General features: G+C 45.4%; 1 protein-coding gene across 3 annotated transcripts in view; it reads left to right on the forward strand.

The window, feature by feature from the left end:
• Window positions 1-4,905: 4,905 nt before the first annotated feature.
• ZC3H13 (zinc finger CCCH-type containing 13) overlaps window positions 4,906-22,296 on the forward strand; it is a 519,948-nt gene continuing 502,557 nt past the window's right edge. For all 3 annotated transcript variants that reach the window (XM_086935008.1, XM_086935009.1, XM_086935010.1), the window contains exon 1: window positions 4,906-5,370. In XM_086935008.1, coding sequence (XP_086791134.1) covers window positions 4,968-5,370 — 403 coding nt within the window. In that variant the 5' untranslated portion in view covers window positions 4,906-4,967. The remainder of the gene's footprint in view (window positions 5,371-22,296) is intronic.

The raw sequence follows: 22,296 nt of genomic DNA on the forward strand, positions 1-22,296 counted from the left end.
TGGGTAATCTGGGGGCCCAGGGGTTCATTTGTCTGGATCGTGTCAGAGAGCCTTTCACGAGCAGCTGCAACACCATCCCTAAATTGAAATGAATAACTGTCCGAAAGCCTCATGTGATTCAACTACAAGGTTTATGGCTTTTCAAAACCCCTTTATTGCTTTTATCTCGCCTAGTAAATATTTCAGACCGGCTCGCCATATGTTTTGTTACGTTTTCCTCCGAAAATGTGTTTTATTTCCGTCTTTCTTGTCGTTATCTCTCGCGGTCCCCCCACTGGACATCAAATCTGTTTTTAGAATGCCGCGGTAAATGCTCATATTTCGTACCCTTTCCCCGGTCAGATGTATAACTGCAGCCAGTCAGGTTAATTAAAGGTAGCGAGACAAGTGAGGTAGCACGCGCGTTATGCCACCGACTATGGGGCTCTGTTGATGCTGACGTGTAGGAGAAGGGTCGAATTCCTGATGGGACTGAACTGTTGCCCACTAAGAAAAGCAATTTCAACATATACGCTATTTCTTTTCAAAGATTGTTTTATAGAGCTGACAAGCGACCAAGGGCGTAGCTTGGTCAGTAAGATTTGAGGGCTGGCAGCGATTTTAGCTTCTGGTTTTCCAGTAGTCCCGCTCACTGGCATACAATGTTAATATGTATTATACGACCAGTATATACGACCAGTAGGGCACATGTGAGGGGTTTTAGGAAGGCCTATAAGTGGGATGAAAAAACTGGGGGGGGGTCTCTCCAATGGGCGTGGCCAGTGTAATTAGGGGTGTGGCTTTAACACACGGTAAAAATCTGTGTTTATCATAGTGTACCGCCCGACTTGTTCTGAAGTGTGACTAGCTTCTGTGAATGTACATGTTTCATACAAATTATTAATATTTTTTATGACTGGTTAGGATCTCTATTCTACCTCACCTATAAAATGTACAGTTTTATAGTTTCAGATAGCTTCTCAGTGTCTAATGGTATTAAATAAAACCTTGCATTTTCAAAGCCTTTCAGGGACAAAACATTTGGATTTTTGACAAGCTTTGTTTCGTTGCTACTCCTCAATTCTAGGCCCACTCATGTGGCAGCACACTCATTCCTGTGTAGAGCAACGGAAGACTTCGGGCAATACATGATCGCAGGTCTGAAACTGTCTCTTTCATAAAGTATCTATGTTGCAACGTTTGGGTTAGGTGCTCAGTTCCTGCTTTTAATTTACTTGTCATTTTGGCATATTGCTCTGGCAAGCTAAAGTAACTTTTTGTACTTCTTCCTAGAACCCTACAAGTTGGCAGTGCACAAGAAGGCCTGAAAGCGATTTGGGGTTGTGGGTGGCACATTTGACTAGATGGATCCATTAAGAAAAGCCTTTGCCTCTTTACTCGGCTACGCAGTCCTTTCAGCTGTACTTGGCTTCACTTCCTCATGGCCACGGAAAGCTACATTCTGCACAAGGGACCTGTGTTTGCAAGGCAGTTCATGGGGGGTGGTGCAGGTACCTATTCTACTCTTTATTGAGACTGAACCTGACCGAATAAAGAGGAATAAGGAGTCAGTATGACATTGTATGTTTGGCATACAGGTGTTGAGAGAAGCAACACTCTTAAAGGAGTGCCTTCTTTCAGCTGCACACCAGCTTTATTAAAACTCAAATAGTTAAACAAGGAAATCCACGGAAGACGCCATGTGTGGTCAGATTCCTACTGCTAGACATATCTTCACTCATATATGGAGTTGTTGCTGGTTAGATGCCTACGTCTGCTTGGGTAAAGCGGAGGGTGTCAACATTGGCTCGGTCTAGACCAGGTTAGTAAGAACACTGCCTCTCCACCCAGATTCCCGCTACATAACAACGTTTTCCACCTACATAGGCCTCCGACGCTACCGACGTCTCAACTTCGGCATTTCCAGTGCCGCCGAGGTTTTTCAGAACACAATCAGGGAGGTGCTCAGCGGGCTTCCGGGAGTCCTAAATGTAAGCGACAACCTGTTGATCTATGCCAAATCCGTTGAGGAACACCATCAAAGACTGAGGGGCGTACTGCAGAGGATCAAAGACGCAGGGCTAACATTGCACCGGGAGAAGTGCCAATTTCTACAGAACAAAATCAGCTTTTTCGGGTACACTTTCTCTGACCAAGGGATATCCCCTGACCCAGACAAGGTCCAGGATGTGAAAGACGCTCCACCCCCATCCAACATATCTGAAGTAAGAAGCTTCCTTGGCATGGTGAACTTTTGTGGGCGATTTATACCAGACTTATCCAATCTCACCAGGCCTCTCCGAGAGCTAACAAAATCCACCACCCCCTGGCAATGGGGCGAAGAACAGGAGAAGGCGTCCCGAGACACCAAAGAGGCCTTGTCGGCAGACCAGACACTGTCGTACTTTGACCCGGCCAAGCCCACGAATATAGCAGTCGACGCCAGCCCTTACGGCCTAGAAGCCGTGCTGACCCAGCAGCAAAACAATGAAGAATGGGCTCCCATAGCCTACGCTAGCCGCTCCCTGACTGACACGGAACAAAGAAATTTCCAGATTGAGCGAGAGGCGATCTCAATCCACTGGGCTTGCAGACACTTCCATGTCTATGTGTACGGACACCCCTTCACTGTGTCGACCGACCACAAGCCGTTGATACCTTTGTTCTGGGTGTCAGTGTTGAAGCCGCCCCTGAGGATCGAAAAATTGATTCTCCAATTGCAGGTGTACGACTATCAGGTAGAATACAGACCCAGGGCGACTAATCCAGCGGACTACCTGTTCAGGCACCCCCGCGCTGCCACCAAGTTGGAGAAGGATGATGCTGAGGAGACGGAAGAGTACGTGAGAGTCGTACTGGAGCGGTCAAGACCCCTCCCCATGAGCTTTGAGATGATCATCAAAGCCACTCAGAATGATGAAGTGCTGCAACTGGCGGCAGGTGCCCTGCTTGCCAATGACTGGCTTACGATCCAAACTTCCCTGAGCAGACGGACTAGCAAGCCAAAGCCTCCCTAGAAGCACTCCTGAGGGTGAAGGAAGAACTATCTCTCGACAACCGAGGTTGTCTACTGCCAGGCCCGCGGATAGTAATGCCGGCGAGCCTGACTCACCAGGCTGTGGAATTGGCACACAGAGGACACCAGGGCATGGTCAAGACCAAGAGCTGGTTCCCCGAAATGGACACACTGGTGGAACAGGTGGTCAGGACATGCACATGGTGCCAAGCAGCAGGACAACCCGAGCGCCCACCCCCGGTCATCACAGAAGACAACCCGCAGAAACCGTGGGAGTGTGTGAGCGCAGACTTCGGGCACCTACCAGACGGACGTTACGTCCTCGTTATCATTGACGACTTCACCAAGCACCCAGAAGTAGAGGTCGTCGAAACCCAAACTGCCAAAGAAGTCATTGCAAAGTTCGAGAAAACTATAGCCACTCATGGCATCTTTGAAGTGGTCAAAACGGACAATGGTCCCCCCTTTCAAGGACAAGAGTTTGCAGAATACCTCCAAAGCTGGGGAATTCATCATAGGAAGATAAACCCCCCACTGGCCTCAAGCCAACGGGGAGGTAGAGAGATTCATGCGTACCCTAAACAAGATCATTAGGATTGCCCATGCCGAAGAATTCCCGCCTGGAAAGGGCCATATATATTTTTCTGCGCGAGTACCGGCTAACCCCGCACCGGACTACGGAGGCTGAGCCCGATCCAACAACTACGCCAACTCGCGACGGAAGGCCAAGGAATCAGAGATCCGAGAAAGGGATCAAGTATATGTAAGAGACCGGTATCCAGGAAGCAAATTCCGGCTCCCCTTCGAACCTCAACCTTGGACAGTCATGCGTAGAAAGGGTACCATGGTGACGACAGCTCAAAGAGGCCCCGAAACAGTTACCCGCAACGTGCCCTTCTTTAAGAAGGCCCATCCGGACACCATCGACCCACAGGAACCGGAAAGGAGTCAGGAGGCCCCCAGTCAACTTGACGACCTCGAGGAGTCAGGGACAGCAAATCGAGACATCCACTGGGAAGACCATGCCGGGGGTCCAATGACACCTGAGACCCCGAAAGCGAACACCACACACTCTCCTACTAGGCGACCAGACGTGAACACCACACCCAGGGAAACCCAGCGGAGAGCCCCGGCAAGAGGAGAGCGGACCGGGTATGGTCTGAGGAAGAACTCGGCTCCCTCATCCCAACTGGCAGACTTCATGGTGGATTGATCCCCTGACTGGAAGCCACGGACTGGTAACCTGCATAACGACATTCATTTATTGTGGTACCTTAATTCTTGCTGTCCGCAATTTTGTTCAAATAAAGGTTAAAAGGAATGTAATGTCTAGGATCGCGAGGCAGCGGTCTAGTTGCCCGCGTCCTAGAGGGTGCGTGTGCGCGGCTGGTTACGTCAGGCGCAAGGGTATAAAATAAAGGAGGCGTGGTCGGCTAAGGCAGTCCGGACCACGCGGAAAGCAAATCTGGTGTCAAGTGTGTTCTGTATGCTGCTGTGCCGCGTAACACCCGCGCCTGCGGCCTGAGACCTCACATTGCCAATGTATTGTTTATCTGCAGCCCGGCTCATCAGCAGTTGTCCAGCTAGGTTGTGGGCTGTGCCATGCTACTACTAAGTGTCGGTGATAGTATACTGTTTGCGAAAACGTGTCACTCACAGTCGTTGAGTGCCACTCATTATTACAATGAAATTATGAAAATGTCACCTATTAGCAATATGAAACCTTGGCGGCTACGGAGTACGGACTGATGCCACTGTATTGTGTTAAATGGCAATGGGCTGGGGTGGAAACGCTAAGGTCGGTGAATGCTGCCTTTCATGCTGGCGATGGTAACCGCCTCCGATTAAGTCCGATTATTACGTTTTTAGATCTAGCTCGTCATAAAGGGAGATGGTAAGAAGTGGGAGGGACAGAGGGCGGTCCCTTGACTACCTCAGACCTGCTCGTTGCCGAAGCGCCTTCAGTTTAGGTATGGCGCTCGCGCCCCCTATTGGACCGCGGAGAGATGGCTTGTCCCCACCCCTTCGACTACGGCGCGCGAGTTTGAGGTCACTGTCGCAGAAGCCATGGCGGACCGAGCGCATGCGCAGTACAGAGCGTAGAGGAAGCTGCAACAGAAGCGGTGCGATAGGAGGACCCCCCGGGAGTCCTCCTTGGTGCAGTAGCAGCAGCGAGAGCCGCGGTTATCGCGGCAAGAGGAGGAGGAGGAGGAGGAGTAGGAGTAGGGTCCTATCAGGATTCCTCGTTGGTCCGCGGGCACTGGGAGGAGGCTCCGGGCTCCCAGTACCAGGCGGCGCTCAGGCATCTGTCACGGCCCGGGATTCTTCGCGCAGAGGCGGCGGCCGCCGCTGGCAGCCTTCGCGCAAACTGAAGGGTGAGCACGCGCTTCCTGTCTAACTCTGAGTGTCTGCCCTCGGTTATGGGTATTGTGCCTGTCTAGGGGACAGAAGCCCATTTCTTCCTAGAATATTTATTGGGTATGGTCCCTCAAATAGACAGTCCATTCTCTCTCAGGTAAACAGTCCTCACTCTGTGAAACACTGACAACAAAGGTGCAATGAGAGCAGAACAGATGGCAGTGCCTCTGTCTAGAGTACTGTCCAAGTTTAGCAGATCACCCCTTCTAATTTGCGCCGTTCAGAATTCGACTATTACGTTTTCTGTTGGTATTATCTGTCGTGTTTCTCTTTAACCTGCTACATCCTTGTTTGCAGGGCACAAGTCCTATATAAAGAAGTGGGGGGACTGACCAAGTAAGGCAATGTGCAAATAAGAGAAATAAAATAGCGCTATTTAAATTATTTGTGTACATACTGGAACAGACCAACCCATCTGACAGTCTTATATTGTCTGCATTAATATATAGGGACAGAACAAAGTAAAAGCATGCCTCTCAAGTATCTGTGAAGAGAAGGCAATTTGTGTGCCTTTGTTTCCCTTCTGTTTCATTTACATTTAAGTATGAGGTTCCAAGCGGCCCCATTCGGCATATACTAGCAAAGGGGGGCTGGATAGCCCCTTAACTTTGGCCCAGCAGGAGTTGGAAAAAAAAGGCTCCATCGCAGCCTGCACGTTGCTGCTGGAATGGAAAGCAGACAGCGTACAGGCGCTGTTGAACACACCGGAACAAGTTTAGCATATTTCTGTGGGGCCAAACATCTTGGCAGAGGGGACGGTGTCCACCCTGTGAAAATAGTGGGTGGACGCTGTGTACTTGCGTGTACCCCCTGTAGTATCCAGCTGGATACATTCTAGTGTTCCACTCACACTGAACACCCAACCATCACAGGCGTCACCAGTCAGGTGACCCTTTTAATAAAAGGGGCTGGTCGCATGTGCCCAGAGCCCAGTTCTATTGCTCTACTACCGTGTCTTTGTGGTTGCTTGTTCAGCATGTGGGCCTAGTGGCCCAAGATACCACACCCGACTCGTGCCCTGCTTGTCAGTCATGAGTGCTGCCCCTACACTTGGAGGCGTGCTCCTCCAAACCTGAGACTCTCAGTCTCAGAGACATCTTTTGGTTTTGAAGTGCTTTTTCAAAGTTTCCTGATCCGCCTGTTGGAAAGGAGATCCTTATGACTGACACGCTAACTTTGTAAAGCACTACTAGTCCAACTGGTTAATTGGATGTGGTGTCAGTAAAGTCGTCAGTGGCAGGTAAATGAAGCGTTTCGTTTTTAGGTCTCGCCTAGGCAGCGCTTGCGCTGTCTCTTCGAGACCTGTTGTATTCATAATAGGAGCCTTAAGCTCCGCCCAGCGCTTCTTGTTAGTTGGTCACCTGACCTGCCTTTTGGGAAATTACTTTACTGTGGTTGATCAGTGGGTGCTTGGTTCCCTCCCACAGGGACATCACTGAGTGTTTCTTTTGGTTGGCCATCTGTTCCCACAGACGCATCCCCTCCCTGCCATTATTGCTGCCGTCCTTCCTGGATTTTGCTGCACAATAATTTTTTCTTTCTTCCTATATATTGACTTTTGTAGCAATGATGGCATGCCACGCTTTAGCTTTCAACCGCAGCGTGCTGCCATTGCTACAAAAGTCAATAAATAAAGGCGGGCAGACACAGCATTTCTTTTGCATTTATTTACTTTAATAGCAGTAGCTTCATGCCATGCTTTAGCATAATGTTCAAAAGTAATGCGCAACGTGCCGCGATTGCTATAAAAGCAATGAAGGCACGCCACACTTTAGCTGTAGATGTTGAAAGCATAAGTGTGGCATGCCGCCATTGCTACAAAAGTCAATAATTAGAAAAGCAAAGGAGGGCGGACGCCGCATTTCTATTCCATTGTCTTTACATTCATAGCAATCGCCACACACTGCGCTTAACTTTTGCACATATTAAGCTAAAGTACAGCGTGCCGTGATTGCTACAACCGTAAATAAATGGGGAAAAAAAGACGCCGACAGCACACCTTTCTTTCTATTTATAGACCTTTTATATTTATTGACTTTTGGTGCAATGACGGCACACCGCACTTTAGCTTTATACATCTAAAGTGTGGCATGCCACAATTGCTACAAAAGTCAGTAAATAACAAAACCAATCCAGACAGACGCCAAATTTCTTTCCAATTTGCAAAGCCAAGAACTCTCCATCTAACTAATACGACCGAAACCTATTGTTTAGCAAATGCTTGTTTGTTTTTTGGTCGAAGCCAACAACATGTAGGTCTACCCCGCATGAAAACACTGAGCAACTGACCCGAAGAAATCAGAGCTCTAGAATTCAACTCGTAAGAAAACTTCATATTAACCATCACAGTGAACAACAGTATGAGTTACAGGAAAAAGTAAACAACAGTATAAGTAACCTAACCTTTTTGATGCGTCTGACGTCACGATGGGCGTGTGCGTCGGACGGCTGGGAATGTCTGCCGCGGCGAAGCGGTTAAGACCACTATACTGACATAAGTTTAATCGGAGTCTGATTGGGCCCAGAAATAGGCCTGAGCGCCTCAAAAAATCAGTGGCCCTCATTTGCTAATTGCAATTTTTTGGGAAGCATCGACTTTTTTAGTATAGGGGGGATAATTTTAGGAGAACATTATGATAAGGAAAGCTTTGTATTGCTAATGTGGCCAGTAACGTTGGTCATGACTGAAAATTCCATTATTCCACTGACACTCACTCTTCTCCTGACTTTAATCTCGAGTTGCATGAATCTCTTCATCTCATGCTCTTCTTCATATGTAAGTGTCCCCTCCTGTCTGTTAGGCCATAGTCCATATATATCCTGACAAAGGCAACAAGTGATGAGCCAAAACGTTGTGTACAAAGTTGATAATTGTTGAAAAAGTGTCTGGAACAGAGCGGGAACTACTGGATGAAATTCATGTTGCTTGGTAGTTTTGTCTCCCCTTATCAGGACTTATTCAATAGTACATTACTTTTAAAATTATTTTCATAGATATGCTGTGTACTGCTTAGTATTTGATAATAAAAGATGCTGACAATGTAAATAGTTGGTGACTGTTTTAAACTTGTATGGGTTGTATTTGCATATCAAGCTGTAAAGATGAGATGATATTGTCGATTCTCTTCCTTTAAATAATGGAGGGGATGTTAGATATGTATATAGCTGAAATTGTGGGAGTAAAATCATCAGTTAAGAAGTAATCATGAGAGCGGTATCCATATTGAAAATTAGATTTGAAGAAAGCTGACTAGATACTGTTGATGCATAGACTTGTCCAATTTTAATTTAAAAAAAAGAGGCAAGGAGACTTTCCATGGACAAAAGAGACAGAAAAACCTCGGAATATATATATATATATATATATATATATATATATATATATATATATATATATATATATATATATATATTCCGAATATCCAGTTCAACGCCAGGTAGGACGCCAAAAAATCACCAGAACACGGACCAATTAGGTGCATATCGTTTAATTACTGCAGAGTATGCCGCATGACGTTTCGGCTCCTTGGAGCCTTGCTCACGTATATATATGTATATATGTATATATATATATATACATACAAAAAATTATCTTCTTATGGTAAAGGAGACGCAGGGACACGGAGGGACTTTTCTGGAGCCGTTTATTCAAACACTTGGCATGACGCGTTTCGGCGAAGCCTTTATCAAATGCCACGGGTGCTCTCAATTCCCTGGTTTCTCTTCCGTTAGTTTTCAGCTTTCATTTCAGTTAGTTTCCTGCTCCTAAAGTAGGGTGGATCACACCTGTGCCGAATTTGTTACGAGTCCATTCAGTTCCTTAGTTGGGTTAAGACTGCAATTCCCAGCATGCAGCTTGTTCTTAGTCACACTGAATGTCCCGGTCAGCCTAGTCATTAATTGCTTGAAGTAAGCAGCTGAATGAATTGGGCTCAGGCTGAGAATCATAGCGCTGTGCAGGGTAACAAACAGCTCCTGTGCCCTCGCTCCCAACCACACAGTCTCTCGCAGGTTGCATGCTCCGAGATGCCGGTTAAACTAACTGCATCCATCCATCCATCAATAATGGACTGCCATTCGACAGCAAAGCCTCTGCTACGTCGAGAAGTGTGACGGTTCCGGGTAAATACCAATGAGCCCGTGAACCATTCTGGAAGGGTCCCCACTGCGTGTCATTGGCAACACTCCAATATGCAAAAAATTAACTTATGGTATGTGTGTGTGTGTGTGTGTATATATATATATATATATATATATATATATATATATATATATGAGAGAGAGAGTATCGACATCTTTGACGAAGTAATCACAGAAAAAATTAAGACATTGTATTATCAGGTCAAGCATAAAAAACGAACAAGAACTGATCATGAGAAACAATATAACAGCTTGATAAAGAAGTTGAGCAAGAATCAAGAAATTGTGATCTCTAAATCTGACAAAGGTGGTAATATTGTCATCTGGCCAAGACAGGACTACATCATTGAAGCTTTCAGGCACCTCCGTGATTTAACATGCTATGAGAAGGTGGATTATCGTCGCTACACCCAAGCTAAGACCTTTTGAATAATTTATTGTCCAAGTGGAAAAGAGAGGGGATGATATCCAATGAAGAATTCACATTTTTACAAGTTGAATTTCCAATAGTACCCAGGATATATTTTATCCCAAGGTCCATAAAAACTGTACCCCAATACCGGGCATGCCTATAATATCGGCCATTGGAAGTATGGGCGAACACATCACCGAATATGTGGACTACTTTTTACAGGGATTTGTAAAACCTTTACCCACATGTGTATAGAACACTGGTGATTTTCTAACCGAAGTAAATAATATTGTTTGGGGGAAAAGACCTTATGTTTATCACCTTGGACATAGAATCGCTGTATACCAGCATAGAACATCAAGCTGGCATCAATGCAGTTGAATTCTTTTTAAACACTAGACAGGCTGAATGCTATGGTCACAATAAGATGCTGATTCAAGCCATTACATGGTGCTTAAACAACAACTTTTTTTGTCTTTAAGGAGGAGATGTATCTCCAAAAAAGAGGTGTAGCAATGGGGGCCTGCTTCTCCCCCAGCTATGCGTGTTTACACGTAGGCTGGTGGGAGGAGCAGGTCCTGAAACGGGTGCATGCGCTGATGTACAATAGCCATGTACTTTACTGGCTAAGGTACTTAGATAAAAATAGTAAATGAGACTTGCACCGCTGGGTATTTTTCTGGTTATCCATAACCACTTGGCTGCTAAGGCATTATTTTACTCCTTATTTGTTTTCCATTGAAATCAATGGAAAGTCCATGACGAGTTACCCTTGTCATTAGCGGCGAAGAGGTTAAAGGGTTTGTTCATTTGCGTGCTCCAGTGGAATCTCTGTCTGAACCTCACAGCGTGGATGATCACAGACTAATACAAAGCTACCCCTGTCAGAAGGGAAGGCTCCTCCGTGCACCGCTTTAAAGACTGAAGAGTCTAATTCTCTTGTTCAGAATTTGATAAAGTTTTCACAACAAAAATACCTTCAAAGATTTTATTGTTCTTTTATGTTCTGTTTTCTTTTCTTATTTTCAATTATTGATGGGTATCCATTTTCTTTACTTGTAAAGTAATCCCCTGACTAAGGGCTGCCAGAAAGCCCTAAATGCATTGGGAATAATGAACATGTTTTGGCATCATTGATATCATGAGGATATATACGCTTTGGTTACAACCATGGAAAGAATGAGTTGAAATAAGAAAAGAAAACAGAACATAAAAGAACAATAAAATCTTTGAACTCTTGACAGGGGTAGCTTTGTATTAGTCTAAGGTACATAGATGACATTTTATAGTGTGGAGGAGTGAGGCAAAGAGTGCAGTAGAGTTCATCTCTGCAATTAACAACAACTCAGTCAATTTGAAATTTACTTCTCGTATGGACAAAAGCTGTGTTGAATTTTTGGACGTGAAGGTGTTTATACAGGGAGGAAAAATTGCTACAACCCTTTATAGAAAAGCCACTGCAGGTAATTCTATCCTGCACGCCAGCAGTGCACATCCTAAGCACCTTATAAGCAATATCCCCTTTTGTGAATTACTCGGGTTCTAAAGAATCTGTAGTGATCAAAGTGAGTTTGAGATCTGTGCGTATGAAGCACTTGACAGATTTCGGGAAAGAGGATACGATGAGAAATGTCTTCAAACAGCTTTAATCAAGGTTAACATCGGATCCATGGAAACTCTCTTGCCTAGTGTAGAGACAATCAAAGATGTAGCTACAACGGCAGAAGATACGCCTAGATTAATAACTACATACAGTAGGCAAGAAAGGAAAATTAGGTCAATTATTAAGCAAAATTGGCCGATAGTCTTGACTGATGGGGTACTGCCCCAAGACTCCCCCAAAAGCCTATGATCACATTCAGAAAGGTCCCATCTACGAGATCACAAGTGGTAAAAAATAGTCCCGAAAACACTACCAGTAACATGTGGTTGACTAGCAGAAAGGGGTTTTATAAATGCAGCTCTTGCAGAGCATGCAAGTTCGGTATTAATACCACCCATTACAAGACTCCCTTTAGTCCAACTGAGGTAGCCATAAATGGGAATTTCAATTACAGGACAGACTTTGCGGTCTATGTTCTGACGTGCACCTGCGGCCTAAGATATGTGGGTAGCACAAAGCTGCAGGTGCACGTCAGAATTCTCCAACATTTACGTGCAATTGTTAATAATGACCCTCAATATCCTGTCGCGAGGCACTTCAAAAGTGAACACAACAATGAGTTGAGGTGTCTCCGGTATTTTGTTATAAAGGCAGTTCCCAAGCAGAAAAAGGGAGGCGACAGAGAAAAGAAACTCCGCCAGTTTGAATCTAGAACCATATGTGAACTAGACAGTAAAAGTCTGAATGGATTAAATAACACAGAAGACTTACATTACTGCTTGTAAATAGATTAAGTGACCAGTTTTTACCTTAGGAAAGGATGCCGTGAATCGGCCTAGGAGATTTTTTGGATCAACTGTGATTACTTCTGTAAATATTGAGTAGGTTGGTTATGAAACTTTAGTATGTATTTTCCCCAACCACACACTTTTTTGACTTTCATGTTTCAGTTTTTTTTATGTCACTAAGGGGTAGAGTTTGCATGCTTTACGGTGACTTTTTCTTGGTTTTTAGTGTAACACATAATTAATTTTTAATACTATTGGTGTTTCTTTTAACAAAAAGTAGGAGAAAACATGAAAAAATAAGTAATAAACAGTGTTTGGTATGTGCACTTTTTTTGAGAATTGGATTTCCGGCAGGAAATGAGTTCCTTTCTCGCATTTTTTCTACATGCACTGCCTCTTTCCAGATGCAATGTTTGAACGTCTCTGTCGAGTAACCAAGTCGTTGATATACAATATTATGATGACGTTTTTTTGCACTACTGTTAATACCCCAAAAATGTTTTAGGTCGTGCCTAAATGTCAAAAATTGCACAGGAGGTTTAGCCTAGTAAGGACTATGTTTTGCATTTTTTGCACATTCCAACAGTTTACAAATATGCTTTAATTTGTACATACAAATAGACTAGTTGAAGGATGTGCGATTACGACTGTTAAAAGGCTTATAAATATGCGTTATTTTGCACATGTAAAAATGGATTGGACTTTGGATTTGAAACAGGTTTTATCCTGATAACATTGTTTGAAAATGTCCAATTAAGTTTTCATGAATATGATCAATTACGTTTTTAAGAACAACAATGAAAGAGTGTTACTTGATTAGAGAATACACAAGTATTAGAGCACAAAGGAGAAACAACACCTATTTGGTTTGTTTAGAAAGCCCTCACTCACCGACCTGGTCGGTGACATGCTTCATCATCGGGCCCCACTGGGAGTGTGCTTCAACGCCAGATTTACTGCGGAGCGGGTAATGTGAAGATGTGAGCGCTAAGTGACAGGTTACGTGAAAAAAGTGACGTGGTGGGTTTAAAAATGCCTTGATTGTATCAAAAATTGATTTAATGGCTGATCAACAAGGACATATTAAACAAGCATTTACAATGCAATGGTTTCGCCTTTGCAAAAGTTAGAGCTTTTGGCATTGTAAATGACAAAATTTTTATTTCTGTGTTGGTTTTGAAAACAGATAAATAAATGGCATTGTAATTTACATTGCCAACAGCTTAATCTCTCGCAAATGTAAGACCTATTGTACCCTAGTGGGCGAGCTCAGAAGACAGCAATTACTACCACACACACACACCCAGAGCCAGCCACACACACACACACCAGAGCCACACACACACACACACACCAGAGCCACACACACACACCCAGAGCCACACACACACACCCAGAGCCACACACACACACCCAGAGCCACACACACACACCCAGAGCCACACACACACCCAGAGCCACCCAGAGCCACACACACACACACACACACACACACCCAGAGCCACACACACACACACAAACACACCCAGAGCCACACACACACAAACACACCCAGAGCCACACACACACACACAAACACATCCAGAGCCACACACACACACACACACACACACACACACACACACACACACACACACACCCAGAGCCACACACAGAGCCACACACACACCCAGAGCCACACACACACACACACACACCCAGAGCCACACACACACACCCCAGAGCCACACACACACACACCTCCAGAGCCACACACACACACACCTCCAGAGCCACACACACACACACACACACACACCTAGGAGAGCAAGCACAGCGAGGGGGCAGGGAAGCAAGCACAGCGAGGGTGCAGGGAAGCAAGCACAGCAAGGGACGAATAGAAGTAAGAGGTTTCTAGAACTTTTTGGATGCTGGGCTAATTAACCTCTTCCATTACCTACAAATGGATGCCCCACGGAACATGGATAGTACACCAGGCCGCAGGGATTTGGTTTTTCTCCATGCCATCTTCAAAATACAACTGGCCCATGCGATTGCTTAGTTATTGTAAACTGTCTCTGCCATGTTTTGTGGCTCTGTTAATCAGAAGTTCCCGGCTCCGAGTAGAGATATGAAGCCCCCTTGGCACTCGAATTAAGCATTTTAAGCTTTTAGTTGTTGGGCCTAAACAATGTACCAATGTTGATATTTACTGATCGCCATCTGCATCCACCCCCATCTCTTCTTCATTTGCATCTCTGTGACACAGAGGTGCAAGCGTGTTTGAGTCTAGAAATATCAACACTGGGGTATAAACGTGCGCTTGCCTTGCCTCGGGGAGCTCGACTCCACTTCTGATTGAGGGGGCTCCACATGCCGTTTTGCTCTGAGACTCTCAACTTTCACCCTGAGACCAAAGGGGGAGACTGCCGCCCGCCAATATATTGTTTGTACTATGTGTGTCGAGGTGAACCTTCTCTGCACGCAGTTCATCGAGAACTACATTTATTTGGTATTGGTTACGTCGGCATTGACAAACGATTAATATGTCAGTACCTAGTTTTTTGTTTGTTGTTTCTTGCAGGGACCTTTAGTTTGTCACCCTGCACAGAATCATGTTAAATATCTTGTTGACGCGTTTGATCATGTGAATATTTAGGGGCCGTTCTACCAACCGAGCGTATTGTTTACATACACCTCAGACCCTCTTCCTTAAAGAGTCATTACCTCATGTCCACTCTTCTATAACAAAAAGCCTCGGACTGTGAGGCTGTGCTGCGAAATGCTTGATGTATGCAGTCGTGCCAATTGCATCCGGTCCGTGTATATTAAATGGAACAACCCTAAAAGACGGTTCTACTTCAAACCTACATGCACCGAGGAAAATGCTTAAAGATTACGGTCTACTTTATCTGAGGAAAGCCCAATCATTCAATCGAGCGATATTCACTAAAAGAAAGTCACACAATCGTATCATTAATCGCACCCGCATTCTTACAGGGTCCTGGAGGTAGTGCTTACCTATCCGTCGGTACCTCTGCGCGATGGCTCTCACTAGGCGGAGGTAACTTGGCGGGGTAGCCGGCTTGTTTAAAAGCCCTCAACTCCAGGTGTCGCTCATTAAGCTGAGAGTCTGCGCATCTCAATGGCGTCACCGAGTTTGAACTACCATTTACACTCAAGAATCATGGGAAATGTAGTGTGTCTTACGATGATGATCATTATCGTGTACATTCTGAATACTGTGCCCGTGTATACTCCATATGATGATTTTGTGGCAATTATAATATTGCCCAATATCCCTTTGCTGTTAGACTTTTGGGCTATAGAATTTGGAAAGCCACTGAGTTTAAACTACCCTTTCCCTCTAGCATCATGGGAAATGTAGTATGTCTCTTATGATGATAATCATTATCGAATGTATTCTGAATAGTGTGCCCGTGTATACTCCATATGGTGATTATATGGCAATCATAATATTACCCAATATCCCTTTGCTGTTGGACATTTGAGCTATAGAATTTGGAAAGCTGCCAAAGTCCCTTGGGGCATGCGGGGAAATGTAATTACTTGCTGATCTGATAAATGGCTGATTCTTAATCCAGATGTAACTCTTTAAGCTGAGAGTCGGCGCGTCCCACTGACGACACTGAGTTAGAACTACCATTTTAACTCGTGACTCATGGGAAATGTAGTGTGTCTCTTACGATGATAATCATCAAATACATTCTGAACAGTGTGCCTGTGTATATTGGCCATCTTAATATTACCCAGTTTCCCTTTGCTGTTAGACCTTTGTGCTAGAGAATTTGGAAAACTGCCAAAGTCCCTTAGGGCATGCTGGGATATGTGGTTACATGCCGATCTGGTAAACGGCTGAATCTTAAGATGTATGTTTTTTTACCTAACTCGGTGATGTTCACTGCTAATATTAAGGAGAGTTTTGTCTGTAGAGGCTGAAAAATTGGCCCTTTCATTCCTATTTAATATATCTTACTGTTTAAGGAGAGTATGTAAATCACATACAATCTTAACAAGCACCTACGAGGACACGGGGGGGGGGGGGCGGGAGAGGACACGGACGGCGGGAGGGGGCGGGAGAGGACACGGACGGCGGGAGGGGGGCGGGAGAGGACACGGACGGCGGGAGGGGGGCGGGCGAGGACACAGACGGCGGGAGGGGGGCGGGAATGTGCACAGGACAGTGAGGGGGGGCGGGAACTGCGCACGGATAGCGGGAGGGGAGGAAGGATCACGGTGCACGCATATTTCGAAACAAAATGCTCCTTACCTGATCGTCGGAACTCGAATCTTGCAGCCAACTCCAACAACAAACAGTTTAAAAAAGACGAAAACAGGCGGACTAAAAAAAAAACAAGTCAGGTCCCGGGCCGTGCTGTGATTGGCTGACGTCACGGGGTGTCCCGGGCTGGCAGCCAATCACAGCGCGGCCCGGGAAATGACGTCACGGGGGTGTCCCGGGCCGTCAGCCAATCACAGCGCGGCCCGGGACAAAGGGGCGGGGCTTAAAAAAAGAACGAGAAACGCCCCCGAATCGCGTTTTCGAAAGAAAGCGTGATTGACAGCCTCTGTCTCCCAATGGCTAGTCTCCATTTATGGAGCTAGCCAATTGGAAACAGAGGCGGTCCGAACATCCCTACTGAAGACAAAAGTTTTCGAACTGGGAGGGGCACTGCGTGCCCCTCGCCAGGTCGAAACCTAAAAATGTGTTGGTAAACAAGACCAACTAAATTGAATGGTCTGTTTCCAATATCATTAAGTGATGGTCAACATGTTTCTGCCAATGTCTGTATAATTAACCTGGCATTCGTCAGGACCTATGGTGAATTAAACCCCGGCGGTATGGACACGCTAAGGCCCATCCTACCAAGGGACGTGAAAGTTAAAAATCGTCTGAAAAAGTGCAATTAGGGAGGGGGCCACACGAATAAAAAAAACGGTGGCAAGACCCCTACTTGTCTCTGGATTAGAGACTCCAAAAATGAAAATGCACCTATGGAGGCAGACGACACGGACAAACATAAAGAGACAAACAAACAATAAATTATTGCTCTCGAGTTTGGGAGTCTCAAAACTGTGACTAGTGCTCGTGTGGACCGGCAAATACACAACACTAAACTAACTCTAAAGTTAAGTGACACCGCCTGCAGGTGTTTGTTGAGCTGCGTCCAAGACAGCAGGTCGGTGTTCTGCCGATCAATAGAAAAGTTCCTGTGCCAGTGGGCAATGGATAATTTCCACCGGAGCGCGTGTGTGGTACCATGCGCCAAGTGGGGCCAAAGAAATATGTGATACTACGGGAAAAAGGGGAGCTTTAGTAGTAAGCCCTTAGGCAACGCCGGGCGCGTTGGATGTGTGTCACAGGCGGATCAATGGGCCAAGGGCCAGTGACCCCTATCCCCCGCAATGACAAAATAACAATGCGAAGGTTCTCACTTGAAAGGTGAGAAAATATCACCACATAGACCGCGGGAGGGGGTGATGGCGTATTTGGCACATCCTGCAAAGAAATAAACAGACGGACAAACTGTCAAAAGAAGCCAAGAGAGGTACTCAGCTGGTACTGGTTATGCGGTGTGGGAAACACTCACGCCCATGATGCCAGGCACCTGTTAATGAACCTGCACAATCCCTCTAGACCGGGTCTCGACGATAGGGACCAGGTGAGCAGGGGCGGCATAAATAGCGTTAGCTGAGCGAGCAATGCTCGCATTTCCGGGTATGGGCGTGGCTTAGTCGCGCATGCGCGGAATGCTCCAATGGGCAAGACCGCTGATGTGAACAGTGCAGAGTCACTGATTGAGGACTAGAGCGCTGAAGCGCTCATTTAGATACACAGCCGGCAAAACTTTTACTCATCTGGTTACGATGGAACGAACACCACACGGGTGACGTGGCCGGCGGGTGATACAAAGTGGACACATGCTCGGTAGCCTTGTTGATATCCCGACCACGGCCAAGTATGAGGAAAATACCAGTTAGCTATCACCGTGGTGACGTGAAGTAATGTATCACATTGGTGATAGAAAGTAAGGCACTGCTAGTCAGGTGATTCCCCCCCCAGGTGTCAGCCTTGAGGCTGGAAGATTCACTGTGCATCATGGAAGTCGTAGTTCCTGATAATCTTGGTTCAGTAGTGGATGTTGCTTTTCACTCATACCCCCCACTGTGTCACTTCCTTCGGGAGCAATGCTGAGGTAGAACGCGGCCCTTGCTTCATTTACGCCACAAGAACAGGTACGTTGCTCCATTCATCGCGCCACATTGTCCAAGGCGCATGGATCCGTAGGCAGCAGAGGGGTAGACTCCGTGACCTGAGCACGGCCACATTATATCAAACATAAACTGCTCGCAGTTAGAGACACCCACGCATATATAATGTGTGTGTATGAGTTTAAAAAAAAAATCTTTTTGTCCATGGTAAGTCTCCTTGCCTCTTTTTTAATTAAAATTGGAACAGTCTATGCATCTAGATAGTATCTATTTTTAGATTTTTCGAGCCCTGAGTTAGATAGTGGGAGTGTGTGATAAGTTACCTGCAGCTCAATAATAAATATTTTCAACCTGTAGATGTCGGTGAACGTTGTTAATAATGAGGGTTATTGCCTAGATGTAGTAATAATTATTTCTCGCACTGGTGAGTGGTTTGAAGGCAGCAAGGAGGAATTTCTGGCCCTAGGCCCTTTCTAGGTCTCAACAACCCCAAACAAACAGCACCCTTAACCTGCCACCTTTTTACCTGGATGTCCTAACGTTCTGTTTTAAATTGTAGTTCTAGTGATCAGTAACCTGGACCACTAGGAGCCATAGGCATTGGGAATCATGGAAACTGTAAGCCCTGGAACCAATGAAATTCGTAAGCCTGGGACTAAAACGAGCCCGAATGCATGCCGTCAATGAGGCCCTATCTTTAATAGTCAGGTGACTTATGGACAGTGGAAAGCCTAAGCCTGATGGTCAGAAGGCTTTAACTAAAGCCCTGCTTCAGTGGGAGGGGAGGAGAAGGTCTGGTTGTGTGACTGTGTGCCCCAGGCACTTGGCCTGTAGATGGTGTGAAAGAGGGTAAACTGCTGTGGCCAGCCCGTTCCTTTGGGAAAAGACCCCAATAAACATTTAAGTCCTATGCTGCTCAGGTGGGTCAATTTGCAAACTTTTAATGTAATTCGCCCCCAAGTCCCTCCTATATGAGGTTAATCTGTTTCAGCATTAGTTGATTCGTTTTTGTTGTCTTTTTTTTCAGTGGGGTTAACAGTTTAACAGTACAAGGAATATAACCATTTTAATACAGAGAAACCTTGTCTATATTCTGGTGACAGGCATAATTTATTTTACAAAATTCTGGAAGTCTCCCTTGAAAGTCATGATCTAAGTGGCCTTACTGATGCACATTGTAAGAGTATCCCAGTTCTTTAGCACATTTCCGAAGAAGGCACTCTTGTGGGTGTTGGTCTTTCTTAATATGGGGTTGTCCAACTTGAGCAGGAGTTGGCTTCTTCACGCTTTGCATATGCTTGAGAACTATACTTTCCGCGATGGATATTCAGAAGTGTTCAGGTAGATTGACTTGTATGTTGTGCTTGCAGTTTTATGGGTAGAGGGATATACCTTCGAAAACCAACCTGTTGATATAAGAACAGGTGTGATGCATTCAAATCTTTTTTTGTGTTCGATATTAGATGGGCTGCCACTTAAAGGACCGATTTGAGTTTCAATATTCTGCACAAGGCCGCTTTGGCTTGGACAGCCGTCTCGACGTTTTGTTTTGCAATCAAGCGCTTGTGTACAGATTGTTGTGCTGTTTGGTTTTTAGTATCAAACAAGAGACAAACAAAGAAAGCACAGTTCTATTTAACTCGGCAAGTCTGTTTATTTATGTAGAACAAATATGATGTTTCAGTCGGAAACCTGTTATAGATGTTAGTGTGGTCATCATTATTCTTTAAAGGTCTTCAGAGAATAGTTTGACTATGCAAGTTGCTTGAATATCATAGGCTGTCAACGTTATTTGTAAAGGTCAATTACTGTTGAGCCTGCAGATGTGCACTACATATATTTAGGCTTACATTTGTTTTATTTAGGTTTTTCAAGAGTATCAACAATTCAAAGCAACTTTGACCTGCATCCACTGGCTAGTGAGGTATGGCGACCAAGGGACAATACACAACTAAGGGAGGTGGAGGAAAGAGGACCGAGAGAAGGACTTGTAGGGTGAAATCATTGGAGAATATAGGGGAAGTGCAGGCAACAGTTTTCATCTATAAGCGTGACAATGCAGTCCTGTCAGCAACAGTAATGTGACAATTTGGAATTCGCTAGAGCCCCTCCAGTTAAAACCTTCTCTCCTTGCATGAGTCAGAGCACTCTTAGGTAGGTTGGACAGGACAGCTCTCTAAATTCCTTGGAGACGAAGCATATGCAGGGTCCCCATGTCTTATTAAATTGGGACAGTCTGTGGTCAACCACAGCCATCAGCTGCTCCATACCTGGAAGGCCCCAAAGTTTGTGAAGCCAGTCCGCTTTGTTGGGACAGTGTCTGTTCTCCATCTAGCTAAGATCGTTTATTTTGCTGCACAAAGCGCCAGAGTGATAGCCTTGCCCCTCAGTGCCCTCGGGATAGGCAAGTGCATTAGGGAGTCCCTACAAGGTGTAGCCAGGGAAGCGTGAAAAGTCAGTGTTGTTCATTTCATAAATATCCACAAGGGCCCCTGACTAAAAGTGTTCCAGTTTTGGGCATTGTCTAAAGGATGTGTGTTGGTTAGTGTACCATGGTGACCACACTGCCGCCAACAACTGTTGTATCATCCCAGTTCCATTTAACTATCTATTCTTTCAGGTGCATATTACCAATAAAGCATTATTTTAATGGGTTTTTCTTCGCCATTGACACTGCAAGCGGAAGTGCGCGTGTGAAGCAGATTATCTATCCATTCCTTGGGGGGGTATAGTAGCATCCAGACTCCGCTCCTATCACCTTTGTAACGAGGATGGGACTGTGGGTGATGGAGTATCAAGAAATGAATAAGTGTCCTACAGACATTTCTAATCCATGGTGCGTGCAGTGAGAAGCCACTGGTTGAAGGATGTGAGTGGGCAGCTTGCATATGGTTTGATATGAGGTTGTGTGACCCAGTGTCTGATGGCTAAATATTGCCAGTATGCACTAGTCGATATGTTAAGTTCCAATTGGATTTTGGCAAAGTTGAAGAGGCCTTCTTAGACAAAGAGGTAACCTACCTGTTTAGAACTGGCAATCTGCCATTGCAAGAAAGATGTTCCTTGAAAGGTGGGGAGAAAGTCAGGGTTCCCAAGTATCGGTACTTGGGGTGAGCCGCAGGGGACAGTTTCTTAGATACCTGCACCTTATCCCAAGTGCCCACGACCACAGAGATGTGTACCCCCATTGGTCTGTGTGGTTTAGGGATCCCAACTGTCGCTTGATCTTCAAAGCACCAGTGTTTCTCAGACGCGTGCCGTGACCATTCAACCATATATCTATGTTGTGCTGCCTGATAGTAGTATGTCAAATGGGGAATTCTGAGGCACCACTCCTCCATGGCATGTTTCTTGGTCATGCTGACCTTTTTGCCATCACTGATTTAATGTTCAGTTAACTGATGCAACTTCCCTAGAATGTGTGGTGGGGGCTGGAGTGGCAGTGTCTTCTTCACATGTAGTATTTTGGGCAAAAGAGAACTTTTTACTGCTGCCTATGTTCTCATCCAGGAGGGGGAACCTCCCGTCCTAGACTGCAGTCCACCATGCCTTTGGTGAGTAGCAATCCATAGTTACAATCTGCCAATTTCTCCAAGGTGAAGTGGATTTGCAAACCCAGGCAAGGGACCCCTTGTGTAATCCAGTTAAAGGGAAAGAGGCAGCCAAGGTGTAGGCAGTCCACCTCCAGTACTGGGAGACCTAATATTTACGTTTTCTGAAGATGAAC

The sequence above is a fragment of the Lissotriton vulgaris genome, chromosome 8 (assembly GCF_964263255.1).
Source record: "Lissotriton vulgaris chromosome 8, aLisVul1.2, whole genome shotgun sequence".
Classification (NCBI taxonomy): Eukaryota; Metazoa; Chordata; class Amphibia; order Caudata; family Salamandridae; genus Lissotriton; species Lissotriton vulgaris.